General features: G+C 29.4%; 2 protein-coding genes across 2 annotated transcripts; one reads left to right on the top strand and one right to left on the bottom strand.

Annotated features, from left to right (window-relative positions):
* The first annotated feature begins 3522 nt into the window (after window positions 1-3522).
* On the top strand, window positions 3523-24133 carry Lerp (lysosomal enzyme receptor protein). The gene is made up of 16 exons (XM_018538785.1): window positions 3523-3582; window positions 3809-3851; window positions 4119-4273; window positions 4336-4610; window positions 4755-4905; window positions 5239-5393; window positions 5476-5591; window positions 5682-5923; window positions 5994-6200; window positions 6305-6448; window positions 6725-6898; window positions 7109-7286; window positions 7367-7437; window positions 22009-22135; window positions 23676-23845; window positions 23941-24133. The coding sequence occupies exons 1-16, from the start codon at window positions 3523-3525 to the stop codon at window positions 24025-24027; spliced, it is 2355 nt and encodes a 784-aa protein (XP_018394287.1). The 3' UTR covers window positions 24028-24133.
* Window positions 9291-13629, bottom strand: Tl (toll like receptor). Its single transcript, XM_018538800.1, has 5 exons — window positions 13441-13629; window positions 11761-12764; window positions 11349-11667; window positions 10632-11231; window positions 9291-10415 (listed from the first exon to the last, which is right to left on the bottom strand). Exons 1-5 carry the CDS (start codon window positions 13627-13629, stop codon window positions 9291-9293), a joined length of 3237 nt encoding a protein of 1078 aa, XP_018394302.1.
* Window positions 24134-24517: the final 384 nt, after the last annotated feature.

Raw genomic sequence — 24517 nt, 5'->3', positions numbered from 1 at the left:
CATTTAACCTCAATATGGCGACCAACGCTGAAGATAAATATGGATAAAGAAATCTGTAATTTCATACTTTTTCCAGCTTTGGACACAATATACACCAGGCACAGATATATTAGCTCGGATATTTTAATCGTGGAGAAGGAATTTTTATTCTGTGAAACTATTATGAAGAAATTAGACAGGAACGAAAACTTCAAAAACGCTTGTTTTTGACGTTTTCGTCGATAATACAGCGAAAAATCGCGTTTGGGCGGACGTGGGATTGGACTCGGGTCTACAAAACGCGAGTCAATCGCACCGAGCGGTGAGCCATTCGACACCACACATTTGATATGGTATACCGAAGGTAAATTACATGATTAATATAAATTAATATAAATTATTATATATAAAAATTATTATATTAATATAAATTACATGTATATGTTATTAAATTAGAATTAATCTAAATAGAGACCGTATAGACAAAAAATATTTTTTTATCAAATACTTGAAACTTTTTATATACTATTTTATATACTAATTTTTTTTATATACTAAGATCCCCAACACACACTTTTGCATAACGCATAAAGCATGTTATTGGTCCATTTTCTTATGCCTGAGTCAATGGACCAATCAAATTCTTCATGTATATGGTTTATGCGTTATGCAAAAGTCTGTGCTCCCAGCTTAAAGCGGGGAGCACACACTTTTGCATAACGCATAAAGCATGTGCATAAGGAATTTCATTGGCCCATTTTCTTATGCATGAGTCAATGGACCAACCAAATTCTTTATGTATATGGTTTATACGTTTTGCAAAAGTCTGTGCTCCCCGCTTAAGGGTGCCGTCACATACAGCCCGCAATCCGTAATCCGCACCGGATGTCCGCAAAAGTTAAGTCCATGGCACATACAAAAACGTAAGGCCGTAAACGTAATTAGTAAGCAAATTGACCAATCATAATTGAGATCGTAGCGGCCGCCGTTTACTTTCTCAATTGTGATTGGTCAATTTGCTTAAGCCAGAAACACATAGAAAACGTAAGGCCGTAAGACGTATACTGATTACGTTTACTGCCTTACGTTTTTCTATGTGCCATGGGCTTAATATCGATAGCTCTCGAGCCGTCAAGCCGCTGCTTGGCATTATAGTAGAGTGGGGGTAAAACACCAGCTTTTCTTCGCTGCAATGTACCTTAAGAAATTGATCAATCACAGTCGATTATTCTTCTCGCATTCAACTATGATTGGTCAATTTTTTACGGCTTTACGGCTTAGGGCCTTTTAAAGCGAAGTTGTGGACTCAGCCTTAAGCCCATGACACATAGGCTACGTTCCGTTTCACGCATATGCGCGCATTCCCCTATAGTATACGTGACGTTTAAGCGGGGAGCACAGACTTTTGCATAACGCATAAAGCATGTGCATAAGGAATTTCATTGGTCCATTTTCTTATGCATGAGTCAATGGACCAATCAAATTCTTTATGTATATGGTTTATGCGTTACGCAAAAGTCTGTGCTCCCCGCTTTACTATATAAAATGCGCGCATATGTCTGAAACGGAACGCAGCCATAGAAAAACGTAAGGCCGTAAGCGTAATCAGTAAGGAAATCGTGAAGCCCATAGCACATACAAAAACGTAAGGCCGTAAAAGTAATCAGTAAGCGTTTTAAGCTGGTTTTTCATGTGCAGCACGCTGCGGCAGCAAAATGTTATTATTGGTTAAAAATCTTTTGTGAGGTGACGCATTGTGACGTACTTCCAATTAGAGTCCTAGATATCAGAGAAGCGCAACCGATGTTCCGCGTCCTGATTAGCTGACTGTCAGCCAATCATGACATTCATTCAGTGGTATTAAAAATGGCTGACTAATAGACGATTGGTGGATTTCATATTTCGTCTGCAAATGACGCCATTTTTAATACTTTTCTTAGTAATTTTGCGATACTGACTTAAGCCGGTTGCGCTTCTCTGATATCTAGGACTCTACTTCCAATCAGTTCTCGAAAATTTGTATCACATGACATTTTGCTGCTGCAGCGTGCTGCACATGAAAAATCAGCTTTATGCTGTAATCTGTAAAAATTGACCAATCACAGTCGAATGAGAGGGGAATAATCGATTATAATTGGTCAATTTTTACAGATTACAGCATAAGTTAACAGATTACGGCCGGTATAATCCAACCCTAAAGGTGCTTTTTCATGCGCAGCACGCTGCAGCAGCAATTCGTTACTATTGGTTAAGAATTTTATGTAAGCTAGATGACGCACTTCCGGCGCAAAATACATTTTGCCGCAGTTCGTTGAAGTTGAACCGAACGAACAGCAAGCAGCAAGCGGCAAAATCGAGGCAATATTATTTATTGCAATAAATATTAGGAAAATTAACGAAGAATGGCTTCGGATAAGGTACGAATGTTTGTAAATTAGATCATTTTATACCTTACACTTTACTTTTTCAAATTTATGGTAAAGTATAAAATGATCTAATTTACAAACATGTATCCGTACCTTATCCGAAGCCATTTTTCGTTTATTTTCCTAATATTTATTGCAATAAATAATATTTTTATAATAAAACGACGGACATATTGTACGCTTTCTCGATTTTGCCGCTTGCTGCTTGCTGTTCGTTCGGTTCAACTTCAACGAACTGCGGCAAAATGTATTTGCGCCGGAAGTACGTCATCTAGCTTACATAAAATTCTTAACCAATAGTAACGAATTGCTGCTGCAGCGTGCTGCGCATGAAAAAGTACCTTTACGTTTTGTATGTGCCATGGGCTTTACATTACTGCGCAGGGTTGCGTTCAGAAATTACGCCTAGGTAACTCTAGGCTATAGTTTACGTTACGTATATTATACCGGTTCTACATTAGTTGCAAGCCGATCGCAAGTTTGTTGCGACAGCCAATCTGAAGCGTTGATTTCAAAATGCAAGCTTGAGATTGGCTGTCGCAACAAACTTGCGATCGATTTGCAACTAATGTAGAACCAGCTTTAGGGTCTACGCACAATAGGAAAAATATTAGGAACAGATATTAAATATAATAATTTTAACCTGTTAGAAAGCGCACATTCCACAGTACACAGTTCTGATAGGTTAAAATTCTTACATTTAATATCTGTTCCTAATATTTCTCCTATTGTGCGCAGACCCTTATATTAAAAATGCACCCAAGAGTTATCTGAGTGTAATTTCTGAACGCACCCTGAATTCATTCCCCAACGCGAACGCGAAGCCGGCAAAGGTTGGCTGATAGTCAGCTAATCAGGACGCGGAACATCGGTTGCGCTTCTCTGATATCTAGGACTCTACCCAACGCGAACGCGAAGCCGGCAAAGGTGTGAAAGAACAACAAGAAACAGGGTGGTGACCCCACCCTAGTGCGTTGTTGTTTCACATCGCATGTGATTCGAATTTGTCAGCGAACTTATCGGACGATATTTTTATCGTCTTTATTCTGTATTTTATGCTGCGCGTCACGAATCAATTCACTAAATAATGTAATGGGAAAGATCTGATTTCATAACAATGTCAAAATTGAATGGAATACTCTTTCTTTGGTTTTTATCGGCTATTATTACTTCGACTGTACGTAATGCATATTTAATTGTGTTTACTTTTTCAATTATATAAGCTTCATATCATCATTATATTTATGCATATTATTTATGCCTTTTAAGCAATTTGTCTAGAAATAATATTGATTGAATCTCTGAATTTTGTTATTTACATTTGTTTAAGGTTGCTAGTTTATTTTTGATGACATAAACTGCGTTAATAAAAAAAATTAGAAATTACTTTTCTTATATTGTAGGTTTTAGCCATCATTCCTTCAAAATATTGTGAAGTACCTGAACGTAAATTAAGTTTTATATATAATTTAACAAAACTGTCATCAGAAAAAGAAGATATTATTATTAAGCATGATTATGAGACAATACGTATGCAATTATGTTCTCCATTAATTAAAAAATGTAATAACCAAGATGGCTATGCAATATGTCTAATAAAAAACAATATAGAAACAGGAATAGGTAATGCTGTATGGTTTAAATTATATTTTATGCTTTAAAGAATATATTATCTTGAATCTGATAATGGAATTAATTTTTTTGCATAAACAGGAAGATTTCCTCCAAAATTAGATAATGAACAAGGAAGAATTTTATTTAATTTTACTGGTGATAATTGTCTACGTGGAATCAATTATACAGTGACAGTTATTATGCACTGTGATTATGCTGCTGAAACTAATTCATATCCTGAATTATTTCCACATGTAAGTAGTTTTTAAAAGATGTATTGATGTCGATTGGTATATGTAACAAAAAATACTTTTAGGATGACCAGCAGTGTAACTTATATATAGTATGGAAGACAGCATTAGCTTGTGTACCTAGAACTCAAACAAGCTGTACAGTTGTTAACAATGGACTCTATTATGATCTAAGTCCTTTAACAAGAACTTCAGAAAATTATGTCATTCCGATATATATAAAAAATAAAACAAAATCACCTAAAATAATATTAAATGTCTGTCAATCTATACTACATCATGGTATCATGTGTCCAGTTAAGTCTGGAGTCTGCTTGGACGATCCTGAAAAACCTAATAGGTAGGTATTGAGACAAACGATCTTTTATTAAAATTGATTATATGACATATATAATATATAATTTAATTTTGTTATTAAATAATATATAACTTTTTGATAACAGTATACCTTTTTTCTTTGAAAATAAATTGATTTTTGTTATAGATATTCTAATTTAGGAGAAGTATACAAGCCTCCTTTCTTTAAAGATGGGATATTACAAATAGAATATCAGAATGGTGCGATATGCACACAAAATATTACAACTCCACATGTTGGAACAACTATTTATTTTAAATGTGATTTGGAAGCTAAGGTATGGCAGCAGCTAATAACAAAAGAGTGTTTTCTAGCAAGAACATAGTATAATACAGCAAATTATTACATCCTTTTTGTTTGCCAATGTCATATGTGGCCTGGTTAACTTATAATTATAATCGGTTGATGTTTTATCCAATGAGCTTTATCTGTACTAATGTCATGGGTGGAACTCATTTGATACAACAAAACATTATATTAAGTTTAATCACAAGTTAACTAGATAATTAAAAAGTGGACCTATGTCCATGCTGGAAAGATAAAAAGCACAAAAAATATATATATATATATATAAAAGAAATATGTTTTGTGAATATTATAATGTTATTAGGGTCCTCCAGAATATATTTTGGGGAGTGGGATAAAGGATTGTCATTATCAATTAATATGGTATACTGCTGCAGCCTGCGATATTGAGACTCTTCATGATTATAATGTTAAAAAAGCAGGCAAATGCAACGGTATAAATCCAATTACAAATTTTACGTAAGAATAATTCTTTTATACGATTAATACTGATAATTATACAATATGTTTATAATTTGACTATGTATTTTGTAATATTCAGATATGACTTACAAACATTAATGAACAAAGACTTTACTGTTACAAGTGCAAGTGGTGTAAAATACAAATTCAGAGTTTGTGATACGCTTATGGATAACTCATGTGGAAATAACACAGGTGCTATATCACATCATGAAATTATATTGCATATTATGATTATGTGATAGATTTAAAGTTTATTTATCTGTCAATTATTTTTTCATGCAGGAGTATGTAATTCAAAATATGGTACATCGTTAGGACAAGCTAATGCAAATCTAATATGGCAACAAGGTGGTCCTTATTTAAATTATACCAATGGGGATTTATGTGAAAATGGAATGAGCCACTATACACTTATTAATTTTTTTTGTGAACTTCAAGGATCGCCCAGTCGGCCATTGCTCATAAAAGAATCTACTTGTCAAACTATCATACACTTGAATACAGATTTAGTTTGTGAGAAAAAAGTAAGTATAATTATATACATGCTATTGACTTTTCTCTTGACATAATCAATAAAGAATTATTCTTGTTTAGATTAAATGTGCTACCGATAATAACGATGAAATCAATTTAACTTCTCTTATACAATCTACAAACAATTATATTATTAAAGTCAACGATACGGAATTTCACATAAATATATGTCGACCATTAGTTCCTACTCAAGGTCTTATATGTGCACATGGTAGTGCTGCTTGTAAGGTTTCGATATCTTCAAAGAACGAATATACGAATGAAATCGTGAGTACAAATTTATTTAAATTATAAACAGTTAGTGATAGTATAATTGGTACTGTATAGTGACTTAAATTAATAATATGCATATTTTTATTAAAATAATTCAGAGTTTAGGATTTCCCGAAGACAGTCCAACGTTAAATAAAGATTTACAAACAGTATTACGTTATGTTAATGGATCACAATGTCCCGAGAATCCAACTAAAACGATATCTTCGAATTTCACATTTATTTGCGATAATAACAATCAGGTAACAGCATACAGTAGTTTCTAAAAGTTTCACAATTTGAATTTTAATAATGAATTTTATTTTTTATATGAATTTTATAATGATAAATCTATTATTAAAATTAAGATCAAATTTTACATTGAAAGAATTTGGAAGAAAGTTATTATTTTACGACAGTTTTATTTATTATTAAAGGATTAACGTCTTTAGAAATAAGCATATAGAACTACTTAAATTTATGTATAATCTAGTTTATAAAAAGAAATTTAGTATATTGTCATGTTTTTTATATTTTAGGGACTTCCAGTATATAAGCACTATGCTAATTGTACTTATGTATTTGAATGGAATACTAGTATAGCATGTGGTGCTGTGATAGGAGATTGGGTGGCACCATGTATTATAAAGGATAGTTTCCTTTCATATGAATACGACCTTTCTTTGTTATATGAAAAGCAACCGCTACATTATGTGAGTTCGAAATACAATATAAGTGATAACTTTATACATTATGACTATACACATTATGATTAAGTATCGATTATGTAATCTTAGTTATTGTTAACTTTAATTTGTTATTATTAACGATATCTTTTACATATTTATATACAATACTTAATGTCCGCTAACAATATCAATATTTAAAAAAAAAACGCTTATTAAAAATAAAACTAAAACTAGGTGAAAAGCAAACAAGGCAAAAAGTATGCTATAAATATTTGTGGTGGAGAGAAATGTTGCAACTGTTCTGCCATATGTCACGAATATAATAGATATGGATCGCTAGGAAGTGTGATTTTTGATTACAGTCGTAATGACGTAAAACTTAAATATTCAAATGGCAGTAAATGTAATAACAGTGAGTTTAATATTTCTATTTCATTAAATGTATTTATGATTGATTTTCAACTCTATTAAAATTATATTTTCTTGTAACAGATTCTTACACGTCCGAAATAAGATTTATATGCAACGAATCCATAGGCATCGGTGAACCGAAACTGCTATTGGTAAGTCAAAATTATACAATTTGACGGAATATATAATATTTTATTGATAAAATATACAAAGAAAATTGTTCAAAAGTAAGATATAAAATAGAAGACAAGAAGTAAACTTTAAATAATATTTTTATTTATATATACACGTATATAAATAAAAACAAATTAATATATTTCTAACAAAAATACATACAGTATACAACACGAATTAGTAATAAATTTAGGCTTACTTTTGAAATTTTTCTTCTAATATAATAATTATGCATAGTATTTTGAAGATTTTTTTCTAGATACTTTAAATATAATTCCTTAGCAAGAATGTCTAGGTAAGACATTATTTGCGACAAATTTATAATCTTGAAAAAATCTAATATATTTGTAATTAATTATATACAAGAATTAGTCCAAAAATAAGTTTTCCTATTTTAGGAAAAAAATTAATTTTTTCAGATTTTTAACTTTGTCTTTCTGTTTTTAAATAAAAAAACGTACTTTTAGACTAACTCTCGTACATATTCGTATACATTATACGCATTGTAACATATCCATGATACATTTTACATATTTCGTCTCAGATTTCTATGCGTTATATGCATATCACATACGGCACATTACAGATTTCATTATAGAAATATAACAAATTATAAAAAGATTATTATATATTTGCAATATTTATATATTGATTTCTTAACTTATTTATTGATTTATATATTGATCGAAATACAACTTTGTTTATTTCTTTACATCGTAAAGTAAATTTTGTATTTTTAAAGTTTTTATAAAATAATTGAAAAAAATATATACATATTTTAATCTCTCTTTAAGAATAATTACATGTCACATTGTTTAAAAAATGAAGATATAAAAGAATATGCATTAAAAAGCAGGATACTTATAATGTGTTTACATATTCTGATGCATGACAGCATTTTCTAAAGTACAATTAACTTTTGTCAGGTACTGTTTTCATAATTCAACTTATATAGGATGTATTCTATTCTTAAATTATATCATTGTTTAAAAAATTTAATGAAATTGTTTTTAAAAATTAACGCTAATAAAAGATATAGGAAACACTTTATATAAACTATTTTTTAATTATAATATTGTGTTATATATATAGTATATTTTATGTATAACTAAATTAAGTGTATCACAATATATAAAATAATCCTTGAGTATTTTCTTATAAAAGATATCAAATATATCTTATCTTAAATTTACAATATTGCATGCAAAACTATAACATATTATATTAAAGATACATTTAAAATGACATTTACGAGAGGAATAAACATCTTACAATATTATATAAAATATAATATTTGCATAATTGTAGCTAATTTGTAATAATCTACAAATTTTTAAATCTTAAACAATCAACAGGAAGTATTTAAATTGAAATACATTTTCTGTGATAATAAATATTATTAGATATTTCTTAAAAAATTTACATTGATAGTAATATAGTAAAACATTAATTATGGTATAGTTTAAAATATAAATAACGATTGATAATAATATATTGATAGTAATATTTTATCAAATTACTTGAATGAGTTATTCTTGAAAATTATTTAATTTTATAGGAATGGCTAAAATATGTTAATATTATTTATATATCTATTATTATAAGTTTAGTCTAACATCAGTCAATTGCACATCTCTTATTTTTTCCCTGCTTTTTTCGTTTTCTTAAATTTGTATTATTATCTAATTGTTTCATTTGAAGATTCTCTAAATTAAGATCAAGTCTTCTTAAAAAAATAAAAAGTATCAAAACTTCTTGACATTAACATTACATATATCTAAGACGGATCTATGAATGATCTCTAATTAATATTTTTTATACTTTTGTGCTATCAGACAAGACATTCTTTATTATCGTGTTTTATTAAATGTTCGGGTGAGAGAATGATCGGGTTTCCATTCAATTTACACGATTCCTGTGCATATTTATTCAAATATAATTGTTCTTCCGATTCTTTATCACAGATGAACTTTTTAAGTGTGTCAGCTGGCGGTGTAGTGGTCGGTGGAATCTCAGAAATCTCAATTGGATAGATGAGCTCCTTTTTATCCCCATTTGCTTGAATACACAGTTGATGATTCTCAAAGATTTTCTTTCCAGCGATGCTGTTCCTTGTAAGTTTAGGTTCATGCGGCAGCGCATATCTCAATTTATCCCAAAACCAAGGATCTCCCCATTTGACATACGTGTTCATACTTAAGTATGTTTTCAGTTCTGGATCTAAGTTGTCAGTGGGTCCGATATCACCGTACAGAATTAATATTACTCGCGCACGACCTTCGCTCAACGCTTGACTGTGGGCAGCCCGAAATTCCATTCTTCCCCAGACACTCTCTAAGAAATTCGGTGATAGCACTACAATCGTCCGTTTAGAATTTTCTACGGAGCTAGCAATATTTGCTGGTATCCACTCGCCCGCTACCCAGTCCCGATAATGAAGACACAATTTGAACGACCTTGGGCCATTCTCCAGCTTAGTCACCAATTCGTCCACGACAAAATCGTGATCCTTGTGCGAGTAACTCACGAATGCGTCATACACTTTTTCTTTATCCAACTCTTCTTCGGTTACGAACCATAAGCACCACTGATGGGCGAAAAGCCACACTTTAATTTGCCGTTGGTATTTGTAATAGAGTAATCCAAAGAATCCGATAAGAAATCCCGTAAAAGAAATTGCTACACTAATACCGATGATCTTTGTTGTATGCAACGGGCAAAAATCAGTGAAAGTCATTTCCGATACAAAAGTGTTTTTTTCCGGACACTTCACTTTAAATAGATCAGGCATCGTCACTAAATTCGTTTGAATGAAATTTCGAAAATCTTTAGCGTTGCAATCACATTCCCATGGATTTTCGTGTAACGTCAATCGAGTTAAATTCATTGATTGTTTCAGAAATTTTAACACGTCAGGATGTATTTTTGACACGTTGTTGTTGTGTAGTTCCAAAACCTAAAATAGAATTTGATACTTTTAAATTAAAATGCAACTCTTATTTTTTTATCATTACTTTATAACTATGTACATAGAGTGATCTGAAAAAATTAAGACCTGCGCATCTTATTAATTGAACACTTTTTGTCTATGTAAATAATTATACTAAATTAAAAAAATTTTTCTTTATACCAATGTTTTATTCTCTAAATAAAGGATTGTAAATTTATGCACCTGTATTGTGCTGGACAATCCATCCAGAGAAATTTCATTAATGTTGTTGTGAGATAAAATAAGTTTCTTTACTGGTTCAAGTCCCATTGCTTTCAAATCAGGCATATGAGTTAACTGGTTCCCAGAGAAATTCAGCTCAAATTGGAAGGAATTACCAGGTTTTCTTATATTGCTTGGTATACTAAACAAGTTTTTGTTAGAACAATCAAATATGAATGCACTACCTTCGGGTCTTACTAAACAAGTGCACTTTTCAGGACACACATCAGAATCATCTACTATACATGTTAATAATTCAGATTTCAAATTTGTAACGGGCTGATTCTCTAAGTCCTTTGGAGTTTGGCAACTTAAATTGCCTGGTATTATTTGGAAATAATTTGGAACTTTGGGATGCATTTTGCCTTCGATATAACGTAGAAAGTCATATAACCCGCAATCACAATGTAATGGATTATCATTTACTAATATTTTCGCATCATGAGTAGTATCCTCCTGATAACTTACTAGTTTTTCAGCACTACGTAAAAAGATATGCTCTATTTTATTATGAGTCAAATCCACTTCGATGTCATGTGACACAAACTGTAAATCTTCAGTCTGAAAAAAAAAAAGAAAAAATAATGTTAAATATTTTATTATCTCATAAGTCAAATATTTCAAATCTGTTTATCAAATTTATATTAATTTTAGAGGTAATTTTTCTCATATACTTACGGTTATCAAAGATATATTGTTATATTTAAGATCTAATTTTCGAAGTCCTAAGTCGCTCAAAATCCAGTCGCTAAATATCTTTGAAATATTATTATTAGCTAAATATAATTCCTCTAATGACAAGCAATCATAAAAAGGCGATTTCGATCCAAATGGATCAGGATATTCATGATAAGTATCTTCTAATTTAAGATAATTTTTAGAAAACTTGGCAATTTTCAATTCTTTTAAAAAACTGAAACTGTGGCTAGAAATAGTCATCAGTTGATTTTCTTCCATATTTAATTCCTTTAAAGCATGTAATCCACTGAATAGATTCCTGTAAAGAATTATGTATTAATAACAGTGTGAAAAACAAGCAATCGTTATCATTCATTCATTCGTTCATGTAATAACAGTTATTTAAACATACCTGGAAATGGAAGTAAGTTGATTTTTTGATAAATCTAGTTTTACTAATCGATTGGTATTAGAGAAAATATTATCAGGCAATGTTTCAAGATCATTAAAATTCAGTTCCAAGTTTTCAAGTTTTTTTAGATCACGGAATATATGCACAGGTAAAGTTTTAAGATAATTTCGTTCCAAAGTGATATTAGTTAGCGAAGTGCATCCCCAGAAGAGATCTTCTGGCAGTGTAACAAATCCGTTTTTTCTTAGTTTTAACACCTTTAATTCCATTAAATTAGCAAAAAATTTATTTGGTAAGGTTGTCATATTTCTCTTGTTGTCAAACAGAGAGACAGTATGTAGCTTCGTGTTATTTTGTAACAGATTTCTCGGTAAACGTGTGAAATTATTTCGAGATAAGTTAAGAACCTCTAGGTTTTCGAGTTTCGCAAAAATGTCATCCGGTAACTTAATCATGTTATTCGTATTGAGATCGAGGCTCTTCAGAGCAATGAGTTCATCAAAAATTCCCAACTGAGGCTCTGTTAAATGATTTTTCCATAGATTAAGTAACGTTAGATTTTTCAGGTTGTCAAACATGCCCAGTTCTATTGATCGTAAAGCATTGTCACCCAATTCGATCCACTCTAATCCGGGGGTATAGTTGAAAAATCCGGAGACTAGGTGTAAATTGTTGTCACGCAAATTAAGTCCCGTTAAGTTGACTAGACCAGCTAACAGATCTTTATCCACGTAGGACACATTATTGCTTGACAAGACTAGAGATTTCAAATTCTCAAAGTCATCCAAATGATGCTTGACCAGGGCAAAGCTCAAATTCTTGTACGATTGAAAGATTAATTTGTTCACTTCGGTAACTCCTAGTGTTTGCGTGATTTCACCCAAACTTTTGTTGGTCGGTAAATCACACATGTAGAAATATATTGACTTGATACTCTCATTCTTTGTTAAAGATGACACTTCCAGATTGAAATCTGACCATTCCGGTGAATTAATACATTCGATCTGTGTAAGAAAAAGCATCCATTAATGCAAATTCGATTAATTATAAACAAACTCAAAAAATAGCATAGACAATTTATGAAAATGTTCCGTATCAAATTAGAGATCGAGATTAATATTTTATTCGACTAATCAAAAAACAATTTATTAAATTTGATATTTCTTTTTTCTCAATCTCAATCTTTAATCCGATAATGGGTGTTAGAATAATAATATAGTATAAAAATTTCTATTATATATATAATATACTTTTCACAAGAATTTAAATGATATGCCTCTCTAAATATTTTTGGAAAAATTCTAAAACAAAGCTGGATAGGAAATATATTAAATAATGAATTTTCGTAAATTTTTGTTTTTTTTTCAAATTTTATTCAGATTTATATATTTATTGAATAATTGATATAAAGAAAAATAAGATAGTTTATATAATACCAAAGAATCATGAGTTCATAAAATTTTGAATCTTTATTTTATTAATATCGCTGGTTATGAATCTTATGAGTTTGTCTATGTCCAAATTCTTGAATATATATGAAAATCCTAATTCATTGAGACGAATTTCATTTTATTTATTTAATCTATTGATTTAATTTTTGGTCATGTTGATTATATACTGTGCATAGATTTTGTTACTGTTTGGCAAGCGCAGAATGTTCGTGACTAAGTAGACACGTACTTTTATATATTCGTCTGGTTGAATATTCACGATGAACGACGAATCGTTCTTCATCAGACAATTTATCTCAATTCCTCCTTCATAATTCGGTTGACAGATGCATGCTTGATTTGTTGGGCAATTAATAGCGGAAACGCTGTCCAGAACAATAGCTAATATTAAAAAGCATATTTCACGACGAATGATCATCTTTCGTATATAGATAGTTTGATCCTCGGCAATGCCCTTATTCTGATACCTATATTTGAACAAATTTAAAGATATATTTGTATTGCTTATTTATGTACCTGAAAGAAAACGTTCGTCATTTTACATATACCAGTTATTACGAGGAATATTACTAAGGTTTGGATTCGACTTCCGGCCGAGGTAATATTTTTCACAATAAGAATTATTATTTTCAAATTTTAATATAGTCGATATTTAAGATAAGATGCCAAAAGAACATGAATTAATTATTAAATTGTTAATCAATTTAATTCGTGATAGTACTGCGGTAGTTTATTAGAGTTGCATTTCAAGACCGACGATTGTTCGGCGCGCAGTTTAGAAAGACTGCACATATCAATATATAAATTCACGCGAAATTATATAATATATAAGTAACTAAGATCCAAGCTAGATTGTTATAGGCTTCGTATTCGTACTATAGTTATGTTGTTACATTGGTGGTTTTTAGAATTGAATACATTTTTATTGTCATATATTATTTTTTTTATACAATTTGTTTTCAATTCTCTTTTATTTTTAAGCCGTAAATGTCGAGCATGATACTGCGAAAATCGGAAGCATAATGGATTAGATAAATGTAACACTTCCTCTTTTTGAGATAAGCTTTTTGCACTCTTTTTATCTTTTATAATTGTCTTTCTCTCATATAAGTATAGTACATATTAATTTATTTCTTCAATATTATTTTTTTATACATTATATAATATAAAATAAAAAATTTGTGTATAATTAAAATATAAATTTTTGAAAAATAAAATATAATTTTAAAATTTTTAGTAAGAATAATAAAAATTGCATTATCATAGTAGATAGAAGATCAATTGGTAAGATTCATGGAAAGTTTCTTAATGTATTTTAGAAGAAATAATTATAAATATGGAAACTGTAAAAGGCTGGATTACGATTCTCAGTATTTCTCTAATCTCTGAAAACGTTTTTAAGACGAAACATATATTTATCGCATTCCTGGCGTAAGCTTATAGTATAAATAAGAGAAAAACTACATTCTTTATTCACTGTAAAAGATATGGCATTTTATTTGAATCCAAAACTAAAATAGAAAATCAGTAAAACTTCAAGCATGAAATTATTTGTCGTGTCTACTTATTATTTTTATTATATTATATAATACTTTAATTTATAATAATCATTTTGTATATTTTTCTCATAAGTAGTAAAAAAAACATTATTATGAGTCTGTTTCTTCGAAGCTTATCGTATAATTTATTGCTAATTAATAGTAATCGTATATTCGTCATTAGTTTTTCATTTATTTATATCTCTCATTAAAAAGACATCAGTGTTACAAAGCAATTGTATTAGGTAAATCTACATTCATGTAAATTGTTATTTTTGCATTTATGCAAATAATCTATTCGCAGAATTGTAGTTAGGTAATTGCTTTACAAGGAAAAATAAGCTGTACATTAAATAGTTAATTCGTTTTTATCGATGGAAATTAATTCAAGCTTAAGTGAAAGATCAATTATTTTGGAGCTTATAGGCAAATCTCAATTTTTTTTTAATTATTAGGGTCGTTAATATTAAAATAATTAACGGTTGAAAATTTTAGTAAATGATGATTTTTCAAGGCAAAAGAACAAATCTTATAGGACATAGGTTTCGGTCAAATTGTTTCAAATATTAATATTTCGTAGATTATATATGTTAAGCTGATTAAAAGTCCTCATAGGCACAAATCTTTTTTATAACAATATAAATTAATGCAATAATGAAACAAAGCTCAATTGAAATAAATCAAATACATGAAATAATTGCTTTGCTGAGCCAGATACTGGATGTATTGTGCGGAATATAATTTATTCAATTAAGTTAACATACGTTTCTATCCAAGCTTCGGATCCTTTTCACACATTCCAAGAAATAAAAATGGAAATGGATTCGTGTAGTCATTGTCGAATTCAAAATTCTGATTTTTCGGATACTGAGATGTTCAATATATTGATGTAAAATAAATATGTAACTGTTATTTATTCATTGCTTTTTTAAAATAGCGTTTATGCAATTAATATAAATATTAAAATTAAATAGTTTTTTAGTTGAAGATATGTATTTTAAAAAATCATTGAAAATTTATAACAGATTTATAAATGTATATGCATACTCTTCCTTCTTCATGTATACTTCTTCATATATGTGTGTTATGTACTGATCGGCTGTATCTTATTGCTTATCTTAAATAATCTTACGAAACTAGTATCAAGAACGTGTGAAAATGATACGTTATCAGCACGATTGATTATTATTATCTCTCATTCAAAAAACTATTCTACGAAATATTTTTAAATGCAGTTTTTTCTTACGTTACGTTTATGTTGTTAAAGGAATTACACCATTGATTAAGAACATCCTGTTAATTTTATGAAATCTATTTGTATGTATCATTGAGAATCACGATAATTGGTGTAATATTTATATTCGTTAAACCGCATATTTAAATGCAAATGAACAATATATCGAAATTTTATCCAGTGAATTTCCGAATATTAAATAATCCGACGGATCTTTCTGATACTTGCTTTGCGACATCTTCAACGATTCTAAGAATGTTGAAGGTCAAAGTGGCACGTTGGTTGCGAAGGTACACGAAAGAAAACACGACGACTTTTTTTTGACAGGAGAGTTCGTTAAGTTTTATTCATATAATTATTTTTATTGATTATGAATTTAAATTTATTATTTAAGTATTGAATAAAAAATCATTAATTCCTGTTGAGCAAAGTTGGAAGTGGAGTTAAACAAAATTTCTCAAGATATTTATTTATTAATTAATGCTCAAGCTATAGTTATTAATGCTCGTTTGGTTTCAACATAGTTTTTTTTCTTTTATCTGAAAAAAAAGAGAATGGGAAAGAAAGAGAGAGGCAAGTTTTGAATCTTTTATTTTATCTCATGTAGAGGAAAATGTTTCGTAAGTCTTTCTTTGAAGAAACTTCAGTGACTTTATTTGAAACTTAAGAAATTCTAAAGTCGTTTATTTTACCAACAAAATGTGATTATATGTTGTGTAAGTATTTTTCTAATTATCTTTATATACTTTAGGAATCATTTTTCATAATTAAAGTATAAACGATAATGGAATCCAAACCGGTTGATTTTATACAAAAGTGAAAAAAAATTTCATAGAAAATTACAGTTTTTGTTATCGGCTTCTGGTATCAACTCTTAACAAAATATTTGCTTTATACATATACAAATTTCTATATTTTATATGTATAAAACAATCTTGATTTGGACTAAGAATTATATAAATATATATATTGCTGTATTCTTATTGTTAGAATTAGATTTATTGTTAGATACCTAATATGAAAAATTATTATATAATTAGAAAATTCGTACGTATGTATGTGATATTATTATAGTAGTGTACAGTAATATGTCAACAGGGATGGAAAAGTTACTTTGTAAAAGTAATTAATTACAGTTACAGTTTTTTCTTTCAAAAAGTAATTAATTACCGTTACAAGTTATTGACTCTGAAAAGTAATTCGTTACAGTTACAGTTATTGAAGAAATAACTTTAAGTTACTTTTAAGTTACTTTTTCATCAGAATTTTCAATAGCATCGATACTAGGGCTGCATTCAGAAACGTTACCCAACTGCCTTCGTGTAATGTTTTATCCTTGTTTTTTACTTAATATTAAACAAGAATGATACATAGAGTCATCAGAGTAATTAGGACAATTAAGGAAAAGATTGGTTTATATACAGATGGAAAAAAGTAACGAAGTTAAGTTACAGTTACTGAAAAAAAGTAACTCTAACTGTAACTTCGTTACAAGTAACGAGTTACTTCCCATCCCTGTATGTCAATAAGATGTAAATCATATGTATATGTAAATCTTACTGAATCAGTACAATACCTGACTTTAGGATCCTTTTAAGAAAAAAATCCTTTGTCAAGTAAACTAATCCGATAAATTATTCTCATGATTTTAGAAATACGTTCTTTGTTGCATTCGCAGTAAATAGTGTTTTTTACGCAAAAAGAAGTGTTATCAAATTAATGATAAAGCATGATCTTTTGCATGCTCTGATATTTCGTAATTTCCTCTCTTTCATTTTGTATATATGTGCGTGTGTGTGTGTATATATATATAGTTATTATTAAAAAACCTTTTTTTTATCGGAGATTGTTCGCACGTGCTTGCAACAATTCGCATATTCGACAATTTAATGTTCAACATATCATACTTGACTAGTTATCAACATTGGGAAAAAAAAAGATCGATAGACACATCCAAAGTTCATAGGCGACAATTATATCTCGATACGATACTTCTCTTCTCGCTTTCACCGCTCGTATCTGTCTTGGATAAGTTTCAGTTATACCTGTGTTATATAAACACCAGGATCTGGACGCGCGACGTGAACACAGCGTAAAATCCGCGGCGGAGCATTCCCCGAAACGTATTAATACCCATTACGGTAATAATTGAATCTGCTGTATCGCCGGGAAAACAGGCGCGGAATCCCGTCAATTTATCTTACATCAATGACTATCACAACTAGTGGAAAAAATGAAAGAAAAACAAAATGGTACATTCTGCTCTGGTCGGTTACTCGATCGATGAAACGATGCATACACGATTTGTATGTGTATCGTCCTTGACACGTTCCTACACGAATAAATGTTGTTTACGTCATGGGAACAGGGCCTGATTTACTCGACAAAATTACACAGTCTAAAAAGAAGTAAAATTATATAGGTGTAAAATTTATGTGTAAACGTGTACAAAAAATACATACGAGTTATGCTGGGAACCATCTTCCTTTTTTAAAAATCAATTAAAAACAGGACTTACACAAGATATATTTCCATTTAAATTATATAAATTTAAAAAATAATTAAAACAACAGGGCTACGAGCCAACATTCGTTATAAATTGTAAAAGTCTTAGTAAATATAAGAAGTCATTAGTTAAAAATAAATATAAAGTTCAATAAAATTTAAAATTTAAAAACAGACGTTTCGACCTTTATTAGGTCATTTTCAATGTTAAAAAAGTCGCAAAATATCGTTAACGATGTACAAACCATGATATTATAAAAATTCACAAAAACGAATAACATAACTTTTTTAACTATTTTTAAATTTTAAATTTTATTAAACTTTATATTTATTTTTAACTAATGACTTCTTATATTTACTAAGCTTTTACAATTTAACGAATGTTAGCGCGTAGCCCTGTTATTTTAATTATTTTTTAAATTTATTGAGCCTTGTTATAAACACATATTTTTATATAAATTTATTTTTATTATAAATCGTATTAACTTTTAAGACTGCCGTGCATTTAATTTTACATATTCTTTTTAGCTTTTCTTTAGACAGATGCTTTAGCCAGCCAAGTTTTGTGGGCAAACTTTGTAAGATTTTTATTTTCATAAGAGATACAAGTAAAAATTAATCTGTTTCGTCTAACGTATAATAATTTATGCAGTTAATGTAAAAAATCTTTTTTCTTTGAATTTGTTATTTTGGTTAATTTATGAAATATAAATAAAAATAATCTGCTTTGTTTAATGTGAATTATATTTAAGATGTAGCAAATGTTTCTTCCTTGCATGTTTTATTTTAAGTAGTCTATGAGACAGGAGGAGAAGGATAGTGAGAAGACCAGCATATCCTCTTTGCAATAAAAACTGTTTTTCAAAAAATGCAACAATGACTGTATTCAGCAAAAAAAAAAAAGCAGCTTTATAACTGTAATTGTAAAATTCTTTAATATGATGGTCTTAGTTCCTCACTGAATCTAAATATATAAATCAATCATATTTAAGAATTTTTACAACAGTTGTAAAACTGCTTTTTTCTGCTGAACGTAGCCATTGTTCATGCTTCAATTATTGGCCGTCTTATAACTACCTAAATTAAAAGTGCAAAGAAAAAAAGGACATTTATTATTTTCTAAGTCTCGTAAATCACATTAGACGGGGCTTCTTTTAGAGGTTTCTTTTTATTTGTGTCTTATAGATTAGCCAAAATTAAAAATACAAAGAAGAAAGATGGACGTCTGCAGAACATGTTTTGCAACTGTTGAAAGTTCTCTTCGCGCGCTGAAAAGATAATTTCTTTTAGATCTAAAAGTGTGATTTAGGCTCCGGTTCATACTGCAGATGTTTTGAAGTATTTGTAGCGCTAAGTGGACCTCCAATCAGCGCAAAAAAAAAAAAACGTTCAACAATCGCAAAATAAACGATCTTGAACGTAGCTTTTAATGTTATTATTAAATATTTAATTTTTAAAAAAACGAATCCGATTGATCTATAAGCGATTATTTGATCAGCAACTGCAAAATATTTACGTTTCTTTTTCCGGAGTTGTTAACGATCGATTAGAAGGCAAGATCCGATCCTGCACGCGAGACGTTCATAAGGCGGTGCCTGAACCGGTTTCACGGAAATGACGTCTGTACATTATATACGTTTACTTACAGCAATATGGTGGACTACGTTAGATCATTTGCGGGAATCTCGCGTGCCGTCTGTTTTTCTTTCTATCGAGGATAGTGGCGAGTACTGCCAACGATGTCACATGCAGATATCACAGACGCACATACGTACACTTTTCATATTACAATGTGCGCGTGACACGTGATCTTCCGCACGCAATTAATTAAAAAAAAAATATATATTCGTTTTAATAACACTTTGTTGCGTGTTCGCTCTCCAATACTAGTTTTTAATATTGAACACATAAGAAGATAGTCGTAACTGTAGGCGAATAGTTCTAAAGTAGAGAATCCCGAATTGACTCATCGGAACTGTCACTGAGACACTACCACCAATCCGAGCTTTCAATCATACAGTCCGGTACAGACTGACTTCAACTCGGACTGACTGTGACTGTGCCTGTTGTCCTCTTCTTTCCTTCTCTTTCTCTCTTTCCCTCTTCACTCTTTCGTCCCCACTTATACTCTTTCTATTCTCCCTCTCACTTTGCCATTCGTGTTCCGTCTTTTTTTAACTAACACCTCATCGATAGATGAAAGAGACGTACACCTGAGATCATAAACTTCTGAATGTGGAATCGCATTGGTATTACATTAATCTGAATAAGTTAAATAAAAATTGATAATAATTATATAACATTATAAATATATAATATCATTATTTTTAAATATGGATAATAAAACTATAATATAATTATTTTTATATTACTATATCCGTATATGTGTGCTTTTTTGTTCATAAAATATATATAAAGATCCTTTTTTTATTTAATAGATATTTTTACGCTTGCTATTTTGAACTTCTTTCTTCTAAATAATCTTTTCTAAATTGGCATTTTTTACTCAGCTACTACTTATCTATTTGATGAAATGCGAAATATATTCGACGTATCTTGATAATATTAATACGCATGCTTGATAAGAATAGGCAGACAATAGAAGAGTGACAGTGCGATGCTAAGAATATTTTTATTATCGTTCATATCGCTGAAATCTCTTGTGTATGATATAACATTAATGAAATTTATAGAATCTCGATTTAACAACTAAAACAGGCGTCTAAGGTAGGCTTCCACTACAATGCCTTACTGATGAGTCCAGTAGTGGAAGTTGGGACGAAACGCCATAATTACGTGATATTCTTCGCAATATATTAGATTGATTTAAAGATTTTAATGAAAATTGGCTCATTGCCCTTATTTCATTATATTAGTTGATTAATGAAATTATTATAAATATTTGTATAAGGTAATCAGTAATATTAAAGATCTAAGTTTTTAAAAAATGCAAAAATTATTACATATCATTTTTTACATTTCTGATAATAATGTTACCTACTTAAACATTAATTAGTAAAACAGATTTAGCTTATATACATTAGACAAAACGTATATCAGCGTGTTTTTATTTCTTACGTATTAGGAATGAAATTCAGCTATTCTTATATCATATTATTCTGAAATTTTTTTTTTAATTTAAAATTGTTTATAAAAATATTTTAAATACAAAAAAAAAGATTTATTTAATTTATATTAAATGTTATATAAAATCCTAAAAATATTCACTGGAAACAACGCAAGTCTCTCCTTAATAATTTTTTATAATCGATACAGAAAAAAATACTATAGTTTATCTTGGTAATTCACTGCGTGTACCGTTTTTTTCTCTTATGTTTTTAAACTGTCTGATCGTATAAAATATATACTTATTCATGACTGAGATGGATAAGATTGTCATATCGGTCACGCGTTTAAGTCTCTGAATAATCAGACGTGGCACCGAGTAAAATTTACATTAAGCGGACGCTGCTAATTCTTATTCGATTCGGTGTTTCATTTTTCTTTTTCATGATGTCAGGAATCACAATGCAGCGCGAAATTCGAGTGGCACACCGAAGTGATCTGCGTGAAACATGCCAATTCTCCGGATGCATCTCATGAAAATACGTCGTACTGCAAGAAAGCACGTTGTCCTGTGCCTCCTGGTAAACACTATGGTTTTGTAATATTAGATTTTAAATTAGGGTTCTAATTTTATTTCGTTTTTCGAAGATACGTGTAAACGTAAAACGTTTATCCGTTTATATTCACTTTCAGAAAAACATTTACTTGAAGGTAAACGTTTACACGTTTAATTAGCATATCCGTTTATTAAAGAAACGTTTTCCCGAATTTCTAAATAATTCATAAACGTTTCTAATAAACGGATATATGATACTAATTATACGTGTAAACGTATTTTCATTTAAACGTATAATAACGAGCCCTATTTTAAATGCGGATATTTATTACGTTAATATTGAATTTAGTAGGACAGGTCGAGGCAAGTGATAAGATTTTTATTTTAAAATTGAAAAAATCGATATACCAGAAGAAATGAAATCATTCATTTTTTTTTATTTATAAACGTGTTTATCGATATGAATTGTTTTATACTGCAAAATATCAAAATCGTTTTTAATAAAATATAAAATCGTTTTTAATAAAACTGCATATTTGAGATAAAACTGCAAATTAGATGCAAACACATGTGAAACTTCACTATGTATGGATTTACAAATTTTCCACGCGAAGCGAGCTTTCACATGGATTTCTAACTTTCCATGTAAAATAAGGTAAATGTACCGGTTATTGGACAGTTAAGGAATTGCACGACAAAATCATTTATTTAAACTTTAGAAACATTAAAATTTTAATTTATTACACATGCTTAATAAGAATGGATGTTTTCTGAAACTAAATCCATTATCGAATATGTTATTTGCGTTTATTATAAATTGTATTTAGTCATAAATATAATATGATTCAAATGTTGTAATTTTTAGACAAAAAATGTGACGTGTCTCTGTGTCCACAAAAGTATGACCCAATTATTGGACAAATAATAAGCAATTTTCTTATTATAGAAGAGAATCGCATTTTACTTACTTATCAATCAAGATTGTTCAAAAAAGTTTATCGAAATTGTAATTAGTGAAGTTTTATATGTAATATATACAAAATATGTTTGCAGTAGACAGGTACGCTAAGGAATGTCCAATAATTGATACACGCATATGTGTGAATGTCCTAATAAATGGACGATTGTCCATAAACGAAATTTTTTTTACAAAAGTATCATTTTTAATATGAATAAATTATATAATACTTAATTTCTAAATAATATGAAAAATTGCTGAAAAATTTATTTAGAGTAACACCCTTAATATTTAAAATTGTCACAATTTGTCCAACAATTGGGTCATGTCCACGAACTGGTACATTTACCTTATATGGTAAGTGAGTTAAACACATCGTTATGTTGTTAAATTCTTTTATTAATAATAAAAAAATAAACAATGAGCGATAGTTAAAGCTTGAAAATTATTCAGAAACATATCAAGGTTACCAGTATGTAATTTCATTATTGATTTATATTTGAATGATGAATTTATCGAATTTTTTTTAGCACTTTATCACTTTTTTCTACTTGCCTCGGTTTATGTTAGCATACTGATCTTATAATTACTTATATGGCTTTTTCAGACTTGGCATACAAGTTAAAAATGATTACGATTATAATGTTGATGATACTGTTTGTGCTTGCGGTGTTGACCCGTTTGGTTATTGAAGATATACTTCCGCTAAAAAGATGCCGCTTTTGGTTAAATTGGATTAATTTCAGAAGAGGCATGGGTCGTGTCCAGTATTGTAAAGTATAATTCTTTGTTTTTCCTACTTTAGAACGTTTATAAACTAGTGTTAACTTTTACTTAAACCGTATATACTACATATACATTTTATTTTATAGGTCGATACTACTGAGGAAACTAAACTTTTGATCCGCGCTTCCGATTCTAGTCAATCAGATAGCGACGACGATCTTCTATCTGCATAACGATGTGATTATTATTACGTTTGTTTTAAAGTATAGATTGTCTAATTATTGAACTGGGCACCTATTATGAAATTATTCAGAATAGATTTTAATCTGAATAATTCTATTTTCTCTAAGAAAATACAATAAAAATCTAATAATTGAATGATTCCATCGGAATCTATTCAGAATATTTTCATAATACGTACTTTAATACGTTATCGTCAATATTTCGATAAATTGTCTAATAAATGTCTCGAAAATTTCGTAAGATATACAATAAACTATATACATATTATACATATATTGATAAATTTTTTTAATAAATTTCTACCATTTTTCATTCCTACCTCTTCACATCTTTCTTATTCTTTTCTTTCCATAGTATAAAAGTAAACGCATAAATGAAGCATTTCATATAAATATCAATGTATCAGAAAGACTTATAGTATAAGAAAAGTAATATCTATTAAATAATAACAAAAAACATTAAATTTTATTATAAACTTAG

This window comes from Cyphomyrmex costatus, unplaced genomic scaffold (assembly GCF_001594065.2).
Source record: "Cyphomyrmex costatus isolate MS0001 unplaced genomic scaffold, Ccosl1.0 scaffold199, whole genome shotgun sequence".
Taxonomy (NCBI): domain Eukaryota; kingdom Metazoa; phylum Arthropoda; class Insecta; order Hymenoptera; family Formicidae; genus Cyphomyrmex; species Cyphomyrmex costatus.
The sequence above is the reverse complement of the archived record's forward strand: the minus strand, read 5'-3'. Positions and strand labels throughout refer to the sequence as shown.